General features: G+C 44.8%; 1 protein-coding gene across 4 annotated transcripts in view; it reads right to left on the reverse strand.

Annotated features, from left to right (window-relative positions):
* The window catches only part of ADAM22 (ADAM metallopeptidase domain 22), a 730,321-nt gene that overhangs the window by 309,132 nt on the left and 407,753 nt on the right, over positions 1-13,436 (reverse strand). For all 4 annotated transcript variants that reach the window (XM_029588789.1, XM_029588790.1, XM_029588788.1 and 1 more), the window contains exon 7: positions 8,863-8,929. In XM_029588789.1, coding sequence (XP_029444649.1) covers positions 8,863-8,929 — 67 coding nt within the window. The remainder of the gene's footprint in view (positions 1-8,862; positions 8,930-13,436) is intronic.

The raw sequence follows: 13,436 nt of genomic DNA on the forward strand, positions 1-13,436 counted from the left end.
GATGGAGCCGGCAGCCGCCAAAGATGAGGGATCAGGTGCTGGATCACTTTGAAAAGTTAAAGGGGCCGAGCCACGGGTCTGCTGTGGCCGGCGCACATAACAGCTGCATATTTACTTGAGATGTAGATTTCTACTTTTACAATAGCTACCTAGTTTCTGGTTCTTATCCATCACTTATCCATTCGCACATTTTATCATTTATCACCATATATGTAGAAATACAATGTGCTCTATATTGGAGGGAAGAGGACAGAGGCACATTGAAGAATACAAGGACTCCTTTAGTCAGCAAGTACTTATGAGTGTATCTCTAAGACTTCTATGTAACTGAGAGACATATTTGCTGTTTTATAGTTAAAGAGCCTGCTAATCACATGCTCATTTGTATCCTAATACCATTAATAGGTCCTAATGCACCGTACAAGTGTTTAAAATGAAGCTGTACTCTGTGAGGTCAATATTAAAAAACACAGATAACTTATCCAGATATCTTTAGTTGGATATGTTATCCAGAATCTTCAGTAGGATAAACATCCCGCTGAATATCCTAAATTAAAGTTATCCAGCTATCTTTAGGAGGATAGCTGATTAGGTTTAAAGTTATCTCTTAAATATCATGTGGTTGGATAACTTTTCCCTTAATCGGTGATATTCAAATGAATGTAGCTGGTTAAGTTGTGCTGCTCAGTGAAAGAAAAAAAAAAAAAAAAGAACCTGGTAGGCAGGGCCAGTGCTAGCGATTGTGCTGCCCATGAAGACAATTTCCATGCTGCCCCCTCCCTCATTCAGGGCCGATGCGAGGGGCTCAGCTGCCCTAGGCAAGCCATCGTGCCGAGCGTCCTTCTCCTGCCCACCCACCCTCCCACTGTCTTTCTCTCGCGAGCCATCCTGATTGGAGGGGAGAGCAGAAGCTTTACGCCGGCGTGCGCACATGCAAATGGAGATGGTCCTCTCTGATGATGCCTTGAGTGCCAGCGGTTTGCACCTCTCTCCTTCTTTGGCTGCCGGTGGCCCCGCGGCCTCTCTTGCTGCTGCCAGCTCGCTGCCTCCCCCGGGTGTGCCGCCACATGCAAATGCACGGTATGCACACCTGGTTGCGCCAGGCCTGCTGGCAGGACTAGTAGCCCAATCACTGCCCCTCCAACCCCAATCTCTAAAGCATAGGCCCTCTCATGCCGAGCCTCTCTCACCCCACCAAAGCCCTCAGAGAAAATGTGGCATGCAAACGTGGAAAGAATCTGGGCCAGCCTTCCCTCCCTGGTTCCATATTATGTTTAAAGATTGAAATCCTCCTGTGCCTTACTCCCTCCCCCAACCCCATCCCAACCTTAACCTTCCTAACCTTCTGGTACCTTTGCTAATGCCAATTTTCAACTAGGATCATTGTATGCTGCTACAGCAATCCCAATCTGGCACTTTTAGCACTTCAGACCTGCTTCTGGCCACATTTAGAATTAACTGATTAACTTATTTGGCTAACTCCTAATATCAGATTTAGCTCTGTAGGCATCCTGTTAGTCCCCTACTAGAGTTAGATAGAAGAATATACCAATTGGTGTGGGGAGAGACCTCAGGATAACATTGTGGGTTTATAGCTGGTAAATGGTATGTCCCTCTGGCACTTAGAGCCAGAGCACCATTTTATCTTATGGATTCCCCTTTTGATTTAGAGCGGCAGTTTGTCCTGTGCTGTTCTCTAATTTTCTATTGATTAACTTCTGTCTACATGGTGCATATTATTTGGATGGGAGTTTCTTTCCACCCTTCCAATCTACCATTAAACCTCTAATTAATTTATTTAAGTTTGGATTGCTCAACAACGTGGGACTCAATTAAGTTAATTTAATTTTTACTTTGCTATAACGAGGGAGAGGTTCCCTTCCAGCAGGAAGAATCTGGGATTATCAAGATCCAAGGAGAAGATGATTTTCAGCCATCCTAAGGAGAAGAAGGAGAGAAAGGAGAAAGGAGAAAGGAGTTGGAGTGGACCCCAACCAGGCCCATGAACATCTAAAAAAGATGAGGAGCAGAGGAGTCTCAGGAATCTTCATGATACTTAATTAGGGAGAAAGGAGGAGGACGTGTGCCTTTCAGGTATAGTGATGAAACTGAGATCAAAGGAGAAAACCACAAAAAGGTGGTAGAAGAAAAAATGACTGTGTAATATAAATTCCATCAAAAGATACATCACCTATATTAGGAGGGAAGCCATTAATTTGCCTTATTTCCAATGGGAGGGAAGACATACCTCAACTTAAGAAGTAAATTAAATTGCTTTAATATCTCGAACAAGAGAGAGACTATGAGACGTCAATAACTTAAAAGTATTGAATCAATTGGCTTAAACATCTGATTTAAGAAAGACTGCAAGAAGTCACAAACTTACTGAAAAGTACTTATAACATCTTAAAAGAGAATACATCAGCTGTAAAGAACTTTATTTCATCATGTCCATCTTATCAGTAAAAGAGAAAAGTTGGAAACCTACATGTTACGCCTGTCAGTCGCAGATGGCTGCGACCGCTGTTGCTCACCTCTTGCTTCCCTGCTTTGACTTCATTGGGTGAACTGGCCGTGTCCGCCAGCTATCACCAGCCTGCTCGCGCTCCTGTTCCCAGGCTTCCCTGTTCGGCATGGACGATGCCGAGCGCCATCTTGCCTTTGGAGTTCCTTAGGCGCGCGCACGCGCTCTCGGGCCAGTCTTAAGCACATCATGGTGAGAACCTCGGGGGCATTCCCCCCCCGATGACATCAATCTTCACGGACTCTTAAGCCAGCTGGCCCTATCTGCCTACGACTTGGCAATGAGTTCCCTCATTGCTGAATCTGCTTCACTCACTACAGACGTCCGTTCCAGCTCCTGCTTCTTCGGCTTGAGACATCCCGGGTACCCGCTCCTTGGGGGCCCGTCCTCGTCTCTGACTATCTGCTCCTCTGAAGGCCTTACATTTTGGACTGCTGCCTGCCTCATTCCCCGTGGCTTCACCTGGAACCATTGCTACTGTGAGTACTCCGTCTGTGGACTACTACTGTATCATCTCTAGTGAGGAACCTTCATCGGTGTACCCCGCTCTGCGGACCGCTACCGTATCATCTCTAGTGAGGAACCCTCATTGGTGTTCCCTGCTCCGCGGACCACTACCGAATCATCTCTACTGAGGAGCCTCATCAGTGTACTCCGCTCTGCAGACCATTGTCATATCATCTCTACTGAGGTATCCTCCTTGGGTATTCCCCACTTCAAAGACTCTGTGGCACCCCGTGCCTGTGTAACGTTCTCCTGCACTCCCCGCTCCACGGGCAGTGCAACTCTACTTCTTTAATAAAGACTCTAGTAGTCTATCTGTGTCTGACGTCAGCTGAGACCTCACCTCCCGATGGTGAGGCTCATAGGGCTCCTCCCTGTGGGCGGTACCATCTCTTACCTCGGCCCAGGACCCACATACCTACAAATCCTAACACTACAAACAACTCTCATGTGTTTCATTGAGTGGTGACATTGTTATTTTTATGCTGTGTTCATCAGTGCTGTATACAATATATTTACATGGGACCTAAAATTAAGCAATGCGAAGGGCCTTGAAAGGTATTTTTTTCCGCTGTGCAGGATACCTTGGAAAATACATCTTATGGCTTAATAGCAGTGTTCCACCTTTAATAGAAACGTGAGATATGACCTCTGGAACTGTTATCTGGGCTCCACCATCACAGGGATTACAGATGGATAAATTAATTGGCTAACTCAACTCTAATCCAGAACACCCTCAAAACACCCCTTACTTGTTTCAGCTAAATTTTAACCAGATAATTACTTAGTCAGATAAATACCGGGGATGTTCAAAACTTGCCATTTAGCCAGATAACTTGTGAGTTTTCCGGCTAACTGGCTTTGGATTTTCTTTGGCCCAATATTTTCTCCTGCTTCTCTGGGTTGGGTTAAGCACCAGCCAGCCTTGAATGGGTGCCCTATATGATTTAGGGAATGATCTCTGGGTGAACTATTGGGGTGCACTCTCTCTAAGTGCAGGAACCAACCCAGAAAGGTTAGGGCAATGGAGACCATCTGTTTACTTTCAGTATGAGGAAGTATTTGGAGTAGAATCCTTTTTTTCCTTGTGGTATTGGGGCTGGCTCCACCACATATATGGCAAGGAGGTCAGACAGCTCATGTTGAAGAAGTTGGAGGTATTCTGCATTCATGGAGCGATTCTTTGGGGGATTGTCTGAAGGTACATTTTTGAAATTTGTCTGAAGGTACATTTTTGAAATGTAATCAATATCCCTAGGGAAGGCTTGTGGGGAGCAAATGTAATTGTCTTAGAAATTTGAGAGGTTGGAAATCAGGTGCTTTGGAAACACTGAAATAGCTGTACCTTCTTGGACACCGCTGCTCGAGCTGGGAATCAGCCTTCTAATTTAAAATAGTACTTAAATAAGTATTCATTATATTTTTAACTAATCTGGTATGTGGATCCTACAAAAATATGTAACCTGGAATGTGGATGGTTTAAATTCTCCAATCTTAACATAAGAACATAAGAACATGCCATACTGGGTCAGAACAAGGGTCCATCAAGCCCAGCATCCTGTTTCCAACAGTGGCCAATCCAGGCCATAAGAACCTGGCATGTACCCAAAAATTAAGTCTATTCCATGTTACCGTTGCTAGTAATAGCAGTGGCTATTTTCTAAGTCAACTTAATTAATAGCAGGTAATGGACTTCTCCTCCAAGAACTTATCCAATCCTTTTTTAAACACAGCTACACTAACTGCATAACCACATCCTCTGGCAACAAATTCCAGAGTTTAATTGTGCGTTGAGTGAAAAAGAACTTTCTCCGATTAGGTTTAAATGTGCCACATGCTAACTTCATGGAGTGCCCCCTAGTCCTTCTATTTCCCGTCGATAGCAAGCTGAATTAGCCATGCTGTCATGGGAGCTGTCTTCATGTCCCGGGAGGCGGAGCTTCCCCAAGCAGAGGTCAGAGTTTTGTCCTCTGCGGCTGCACGTGGATTCCCACGCAGGAAAGTAACAGCTTCTCCTCAGTCTGTTTTTTCCGCGCGCAGGATCGCACGCGGAGCTTCTTTTCTCCTCAGAAAAGTTTTTTTCAAAAGAATGATGTCTAAAAAGTAGAGTAGGCAGCTGGGATTTAAACCCTGTGTATATGGCAAAATCATGTCCATTACAGATGGACATGATTTGTGCTTCAGATGCCTAGGACCCGATCATATTCAAAGTGACTGCCCACATTGTGGACGGATGTCTCCGAGGGCCCAGCGGCAGCGGGCCTAGAAGATTCAAATTGAAGTCGGGGAACAAGGGCTCTTACGCACCCCCCCCCCCATCAGATACACAATCTTCGCCGGGACCGACGAAAAAACAGGCCCCATCGGCGAAAAGAGCGGCCTCAGTAGATCTCCAGGCCTGGAAAAAGGGTGAGGCAATTACAAGAAACCCGCATACAACGAGCGCGAGGCATACATCCAAACCCCTCGACGCAGAGCGGAAACAAATCAATCCCCATACCTGCGCCGTGGCCTTCAGATTCAAAGGCTGTCGAAACAATGTCGGACATATTGACACTACTTCCAACGACGAAACAAACTCAAGGGGATGGGAAGCACTCGGCACCGAAATCAAGATCCTCCACTCTGACGCACAAATTGAAGATGACGCTTAGTGCTTCGAAACGGACGCACGAAGCATCAATAACGACGCATTCAATGCAGAAGGAGTCGAGGTCGACACATGCGCCGAGACTGACACAGAAGGAGTTGAGATCGACGCATTCGACCTCGAGACCGACACATCTTGCATCAAGTCCGATGCATTCCACATCGAAGCTCACCAGGCATCTACGTCGACCCTTTCGACGCTGCAGTCAAAACACTCGACTCATAAAAGAAAACACACGACCAATTATATTAACATTGGTTTATGCTCTCAATAACTATACTCATTCCTTTGTTATCAATTTTACATTGCAAATCTTGTCTCTAACCATAGTTCCTATTATTTTAGGAGGGATTTAAATATGATTATAGATTCTCAGCTGGACAAATTACCTGGGAACAGGTACTGTATATAGAAACATAGAAAATGACATTTGTTAAGACTCATCTAGTTTGCATATTCCTGAGCAACCTTGCAGTGTATCCAATCACAAGCTTTACAATTCCTACTTATAGCATGCTTTCTTGAATTCTATTTCTGTTTAGCCTCCAGCACTTCCAGTGGGAGGATGTTTCATGTACCCACTACCCTTTCTGTGAATAATTCCTTGTTTTGTTCCATAGTCTGCCTCCTTTTAGCTTCATATCATGCCCTCTTGTTCTAGAACTTTTTTCCCAATGAAAAATGCTTGTCTTTAGTGCATTACTTAAATCTTTGAGATATTTGACTGTCTCTGTTATCTCACCTTTCTCCTTTGCTCTTCTAGGGTATACATATTCAGCTCCTTAGGTCTCCTTTCTTAGAGCTTATGGACTAGGCAATGCCCTATTTTGGTAGCCCTTCTCTGGACTGCCATCAGCAAGAGTCTCAATTTACCTTATACCTGGTGGATCCAGGGATGGTACAAGGATCCCCCTCCCAAACTCAGCAACAGGAGCATTCCTCTCCCTCCCTTTCTCCCCCTCCAACCCAGCCCCAGAAAAAGTCCTCTTCCTCCCCTCCCCCGACCCAGCCCCAGGAGCATTCCTTTTCCTTTCTCCCCACCCTCAGCAGCTGCAAAAGCATTTCTCTTCCTCTCTTCTCCTCCCCCCCCCCCCCCCCAGCATGTGCTCAGAGAGTGGCAGGGAGCATTTTTGCCAGCTCCAGTAGCCACAGGTGAGGAACTGGGAGTGCGGCCGGTAGTTTCAGTACTGGCCGCAAACCCGCACGTGAAGCTGGGTTGCATTGCTACTGAAAGCAGTCGTCGCAGGAGAAAGTCAGCAAAACAAGGAAGGTAGAGGAAGTATAGAAAGCACATTGGCAAGCTCCTCCTGCTATGCCAACCTGGTCTAGTCTTGCTAACCCCCACCCCCCTCAAAACTGTGGCGCTCTAAGTGGTCTCCTAGATCGCCTACTGATTCCACTGGCCCTGAGTGGATCAGATTGGTCTCTAATGACTATCATGTCATACATGAGAAACTACACTGCATCCTGTTCAACATGAATTAATTTGTAGCACTTTTCTAAATAATAATGGTATTGGTAATACAGTTGTGAGGGTAACTTTCAAACTCTGTGCAGAAGTGCAAAGTCTGAGGATAATTTTTAACTGTAGACTTTATACCAATTTTTGAAAGGAAAAAGTTCCCTTTGAAAACTGGATCAGAAAAAAGTACTCGCACAGCCCTGTCCCTGTTATTTGTGCAGGTACTTACTTCTTCCCTGGAAATTTACATGCATTCTTTTTAAAATCAAAAAAGTATATGCATGAGCGCCAACCCTGCCCAGACTCCATCCCCAGGAATGCCCACTCTATCTTTGACTAAACGTTTACATGCACTTTTAACCACAGGTAAGGTAGGCAATTTTAAAAGCCCATATTTCTGTCGGTAAAGCATTGCTTTACTCATGGAAAAACCTTATGAAATTGCCCTAAAACAGGCTGATGCAATAAGTGTTAAAATGGGCATTTGTACTGAGCGCCCGTTTTCCCTACGCATGCACAGCCACGTCTCCTGGGCACTCGATGCAATATGTAAATGAGCTGCTGCGGTAAAAAGGATGCACTAGGGAAGAATTGTGCATCCCTAGTGCTCAAATGCAATGGGCGCCCACAATTGCAATGAACGCTCAATAAGAGCGTCTGTTTTATCCCACTTCAGGTTGATTTTGTCCAGTATACGTACACACTATACATGCCCAAAAGAGGTGAAATCAGCCTGGAGCGTGTATATTGTGCACATATATTGTGCGTCCACATTTTTTTTACATCAATAATTTACACTATATAATCTTTATTCTTAAACACTGCAAGCAGTATATTTAAGAATCGCATTATGTTTTTTAAATTTCTCATGTGCCCTTGACTCACGGATTGACTTAATGTCACCTCCGGGACTGGAGTTAAATTTGCAGAGTTAAGAAGTGTGCATTGGTTACCCAGTGATTTTCTGCATTGAGAGTAATAGCTAATAGACTCATCTGCATGGAATTTACATGTGAAGAGCACTATCGTCTACACGTTTGTTTGAGTGCCTGTTTTGGATGCACTAATCCCCTTATTGCATCGGGTTCTAGTCTAGCACGTCCAAAAAATGCATCCAACCACATGTAAACCTATGCGCTAGGTTGGGCGCACTTTATTGCATCGGCCCCAAAACTTATAGTACTGCTACTTGCTGTATGTGCTTTTGAAATAATACACAGAAGTGATAACTCTCATATAAGTAGGCTATTTTCTTGATTTTGGTCCTTTGCACAAAATGAAGATAAACCCAGGACAGCAGGAAACAACAATAACTGAGACAAATAAGGTTAAAGACCAAAAGATACTCAGCAAGTTTGGGGCTGGATTCATCATTCTTCGCAGAATGATGAATCCCGCGAAAAACAGGGCAGGGCGAAGGAGGGGTGGGCCTGTGAAAAGCCGCGGTGTGGCCGGCTGCAACCTTTTGTGCAAATAGCACCACCGTAAAAGGTGGTGCTATTCGCCGCGCTACTGCCAAGGATAATGTTCCTCACATTATCGCCAGCAGCGGTGCCGCAGCCGACTCCTCCCCCTCCCCGCCCCGATTCCTCCCCTTCCCACCCCGACTCCACCCCTCCCAGTCATTTACTTCCTATCGCACACGATAAACCTTTAGAAAATAACCCCCTTGGTGTATAACTGAAATGATGAGATAGCATTAAAAAAGCAAATGGTTTTTACCAGACTGCTGGTCATCCAGAGGAAGTTTTAGTAGTCTTGATTTATAAACAGAATGGTTAAAGTCCTCCTAAAAAAAAAATGATTGAATTAATACGATTCATTAAATGACAAGGAGCAAATGAGCAGTGTTATGGGTACAAAAATATCATGCTACTAAAATCCTTCCATGCATGTGTCTTACTGATCAATTATACACCACAAATTCATCATCTTGATTTTCTACCTGATTTCTATAAGAACCTTTGACTATGTCTAATTTATGACCTAAATTAGACGTACTGAGGCCATATTCAGCCATCATCCAGCTGAGCAAGTTATCCAAATAAACTTATCCAGCTAACTTGGCTAGTATATTGAGCAGTGTAGCTGCACCTCTGAACATACACAACAACCTTATAGTTAGCCACCTAACTATAGTGCAGCCCATATGCCCTCCTCCACTTACTCAGAGCATCCAGAAACCCAAGAATAAATGGATTACAGTGGGCTCTGGTAGAATAAGACCTGTGATGTGGAGACACTCACTCTCTCAAGTGACACAAGTACAAAATGCCTTCTCTGTATTGGATAATGAAAATGATCTAGGAATGGAGACTGCAGTGGGATCTGAAAGGAAAGAAGAAACCCAATACACACAGAAATTCCATAATACAATCAAAAACCATAAGAAAAAGCTCAGTGCTCTGGGTGACTCAGTCATCAGAGGCTCTAATTTGGGAACTCTTTTTGAGGGGAACACTACAGTTAAAAGTCTTCCAGGATCATCAGCTGGTAGAAATGCTAATCAGATAATCAATGCAATCGATGAAGAAAGTAAGGATTCTGAAGTTGACATTATCATACATCTGGGAACCAACGACCTTGCTAGAAACAGCATCTAAGTGGTACAGAGAGATTTTCAGACTCTTGGGAAGCAGATTAGTTACATGCGAAGACTATTGCCTTTTCAGAAGTGTTACCTGTTCAAGAAAAGGGGAAGGAGAGGCTAAGCCATATAGATAATTGCAATGCATGGCTCAAAACTTGGTGTAAGGAAGAAAGTTTTGGATATATTGGGGGCTGGGGGCCATATATGGAACAGTAAAAGGCTCTATGTCAAAGATGGCTTGCATCTGCCTGTGGCAGGAAAAAAGATCCTAATTGATAAATTCAAAGCCTACACCTTAAGGCATTTAAACTAGAGAATGGAGGTTGCAAAAGGAAATTGGAATGTCACCCTGACATCTCCAAGAAATGGGTGAAGAAAATAACAAGTCAGCTAAATAAGGAAGAAAAGAAGTCCAAGAAGAGCAGTAACCTGAAGGAGAGAAGCTGGTAAGCTATGAGCACAAATGCTCGTAGTCTGGGCAATAAAATCCCAGACCTGAAGGCTTTAATGATTGAAGCAGACCTGGAGATCATTGCTGTTACAGAAACATGGTTCAAGGAGTCACATGACTGAGATATGGCCATCCTGGCTATAACTTATTAAGGAAGGACAGTGAGGATAGGAAAGGGGGAGGAGTAGTGCTTTATGTCAGAAACAATATCCAAGCAATTGAAATGCAAGGGACATGAGGTAGGGAAGAAGCATTATGGGCTATCCTAAAAAAGATGATGATGCTTCCATTTACATCCGTATGGTCTACAGGCCTCCAATTCAGACAGAAAAGCTGGACAGAGATCTGATAAAAGACATAAAAATGATGGGGAAGAAGGGAAGAGTTGTTGCTTGTTGGAGATTTTAATCTGACGGATGTAGACTGGAATATCCCTTCTGCGGATTCTACAAGAAGTAGAGAGATAGTGGATGACCTCCAAGGGGCAATGCTCAAACAAATGGTAATGGAACCCACGAGGGAAGGTGTGATACTTGACCTAGTGCTCACAAATGGGGATAATGTCTCTAATGTCTAGACAGGTGCCCACCTGAATACAAGTGATCATTAGATGGTATGGTTTGATTTCGCGAATAAGATACAAAGAAGTCACATGAAGACCTGAGTTTTGAATTTCAAAATATGGGGATATACCTAGAGGAAGACCTAGAAGACTGGGAGAAAATGGATGAGGTGGAACAACAGTGGGCGAGGCCGGAGAGAGACTGAGACCCCACTGGGGCTTCACCACTACTAGCCCTCATTCCCCTCAGGTTGAGCCCTTGGGTACCGGGGCCAGCTGGACTTACATGCGGTCTCAGGTACAGAGAGCCTCATGGTCCTGGTACGGGTGTGGGTTGTGGCAGGCGGCAATTCTCATGGATATGGGCGTGGGTCTTGGCAGGCGGCGAGTCTCATAGTCCAGGGGCAAGCGTGGGTCAAGGCAGGTAGCGAATCTTGTAGTCCAGAGTCAAGCATGGGTCAAGGCAGGCAGTGAATCTCATAGTCCAGGGTCATGTGTGGGTCAAGGCAGGCAGCAAATCTTGCAGTCCAGGGTCAAGCGTGGGTCTTGGGTCAAGCAGGTCAGGAACACGGAACAGGAACCTCCAGGTATAGGAGCGGGAGCCAAAGGAAGCCAAGGCAAGATCTGGGAGCAGGCCTTGCCTTAACATAGGCCGGGGTCAGGAGGGTGGAGCTGGGGCACCGCCTGATGAGGTCCCTTTAAACTGCATCCAGGGCATGTGCATGCGTGCCTAAGGCAGCCGGGAGGCTGGAGAACCTGGGCAGGCTTGGCCGCATCAGTCGGGCCGCACTGGCGGCGGAAGTCCAGCACGAGGCCCGTGCGGCAGGGTGCGTCCGCCGCGGCTCCCCGCCGCCACTAGAACCCCCTGGGCTGGCGCAAGGCCAGTAAGTGGAGGGAGCTGGCTGCGGGCCTCCATGGCCAGTTCCTATAACAAGAAGGACCATTGCTGGTTGACAAGACTGTAGAAGGGAATGGGCTAGATACAACTCGTTTTACAGAAGAGTATGTATAGGAAGAGCTAGAAAAGCTGAATGTTGACAAGTCCATGGGGCCAGATGAGGTACATCCCAGGATACTAAGAGAAGTCAGAGATGTCCTACAGGATCCGCTAAATGACCTGTTCAATGGATCTCTGGAAACAGGAGTGGTGTGGTAAGATTGGAGAAGAGCAGTTGTAGTCCCACTTCACAGACTTGTAGCAGAGAAGAGGCTGGAAACTACAGGCTGGTTAGCCTCACCTCAGTGGTGGGAAAATTAATGGAGATACTGCTGAAAGAAAGGATACTGAATGATCTACAATCCAGTAAGTTGCTGGATCCAAGGCGCCAGGGATTCACCAGAGGAAGGTCCTGTCTGACAAATCTGATTGATTTTTTTGATTGGGTGATTAGAGAAGTAAATCGAGGATGAGCTCTTGATGTCATCTACTTGGATTTCAGCAAAGGTTTTGATACCGTCCCACATAGGAGGCTTGTAAACAAACTGAGAAGCTTGGAAGTGAGTGCCAAGATGGTTGCGTGGATTACAAACTGGTTGACTGATAGGAAACAGCATGTAATGGTAAATGGAACCTACTCTGAAGAGAGATCTGTGTTAAGTGAAGTGCCACAGGGATCAGTAATGGAACAGGTTCTGTTCAGTATCTTTGTGAATAATATTGCAGAATGGATAGAAGGTATAATTTGTCTATTTGCAGATGATTCCAAGATCTGCAACATATCCTGCGTGATGTACATTCGAACAGACACAGCAGTAAACACCAAATCAAAATCAGTAAAGACAAAAATTTTTTTTACAAAAAACAGAGGCTGTCCGTGGAATTAGTAAAAACCTTGTTCAAAAAGCAAGGTTTTTAGCTGGGTCTTAAATGTCATGACACTGTCTGGTGTACGTAGGGCTTCTGGGAAAGAGTTCCAAATATTCAAAGCAGCCACGGAGAACGCACAGTCTCTGGTTATACTCAGCCTGGCATGCATGGGAGAAGGCACATCTAACAAGTCTCGTTGTAAGGAGCGGAGCTGATGGGACGGACAGTAAAGCCATAAGAGTGCATTGCTCCAAGTTTAGGCATCAGAGGAGATAAGATTAAAGGTGATCATTGCAATCTTGTATTTAATACGTTCTCCTATCAGAAGCCAATGTAAATCAGCGAGAACTGAGGAAATATGCTCATCCTTGCTTGTACCAGACATGCTGGGGCATTTAGCAGTAATTGGAAAGGTCAAAGTGTGACTGCAGGGAAGACTAGGAGTGTGGAATTACAGTAGTCTACCAATGGTAGAATAGAAGCCTGTACCATGTTTTGGAAATCTGCCTTTTCCAACAAATGTTTAGGGCCACAAAGCACGTGAAGTTTATAAAAGCCTGCCCTAAGTCTATTTTTTACAAATGGACAGAAGGATAATGCGGAGTCAAATAGAACACCCAAATTACGAATACAAATATTCAAAGAACAGTTAATTAGGATGGAGTCATGCGGAAATTTGGACAAAGAACGCTGAATTAATAAACATTGAGTTTTGGATAAATTTAGCAAAAACTTATTGAAAGATAGCCAGCATTTAATGGAGGAAACACACAAATTTCACGAGATCAACTGTATCGGACCACGAGGGGTGGACCCAAATGAAAAACTAAATGTCGTCCACATACAATTTGCATCCATCACATAACCTGGCTAACACTTTACACAA

The sequence above is a fragment of the Rhinatrema bivittatum genome, chromosome 2, assembly GCF_901001135.1.
Source record: "Rhinatrema bivittatum chromosome 2, aRhiBiv1.1, whole genome shotgun sequence".
Lineage (NCBI taxonomy): Eukaryota > Metazoa > Chordata > Amphibia > Gymnophiona > Rhinatrematidae > Rhinatrema > Rhinatrema bivittatum.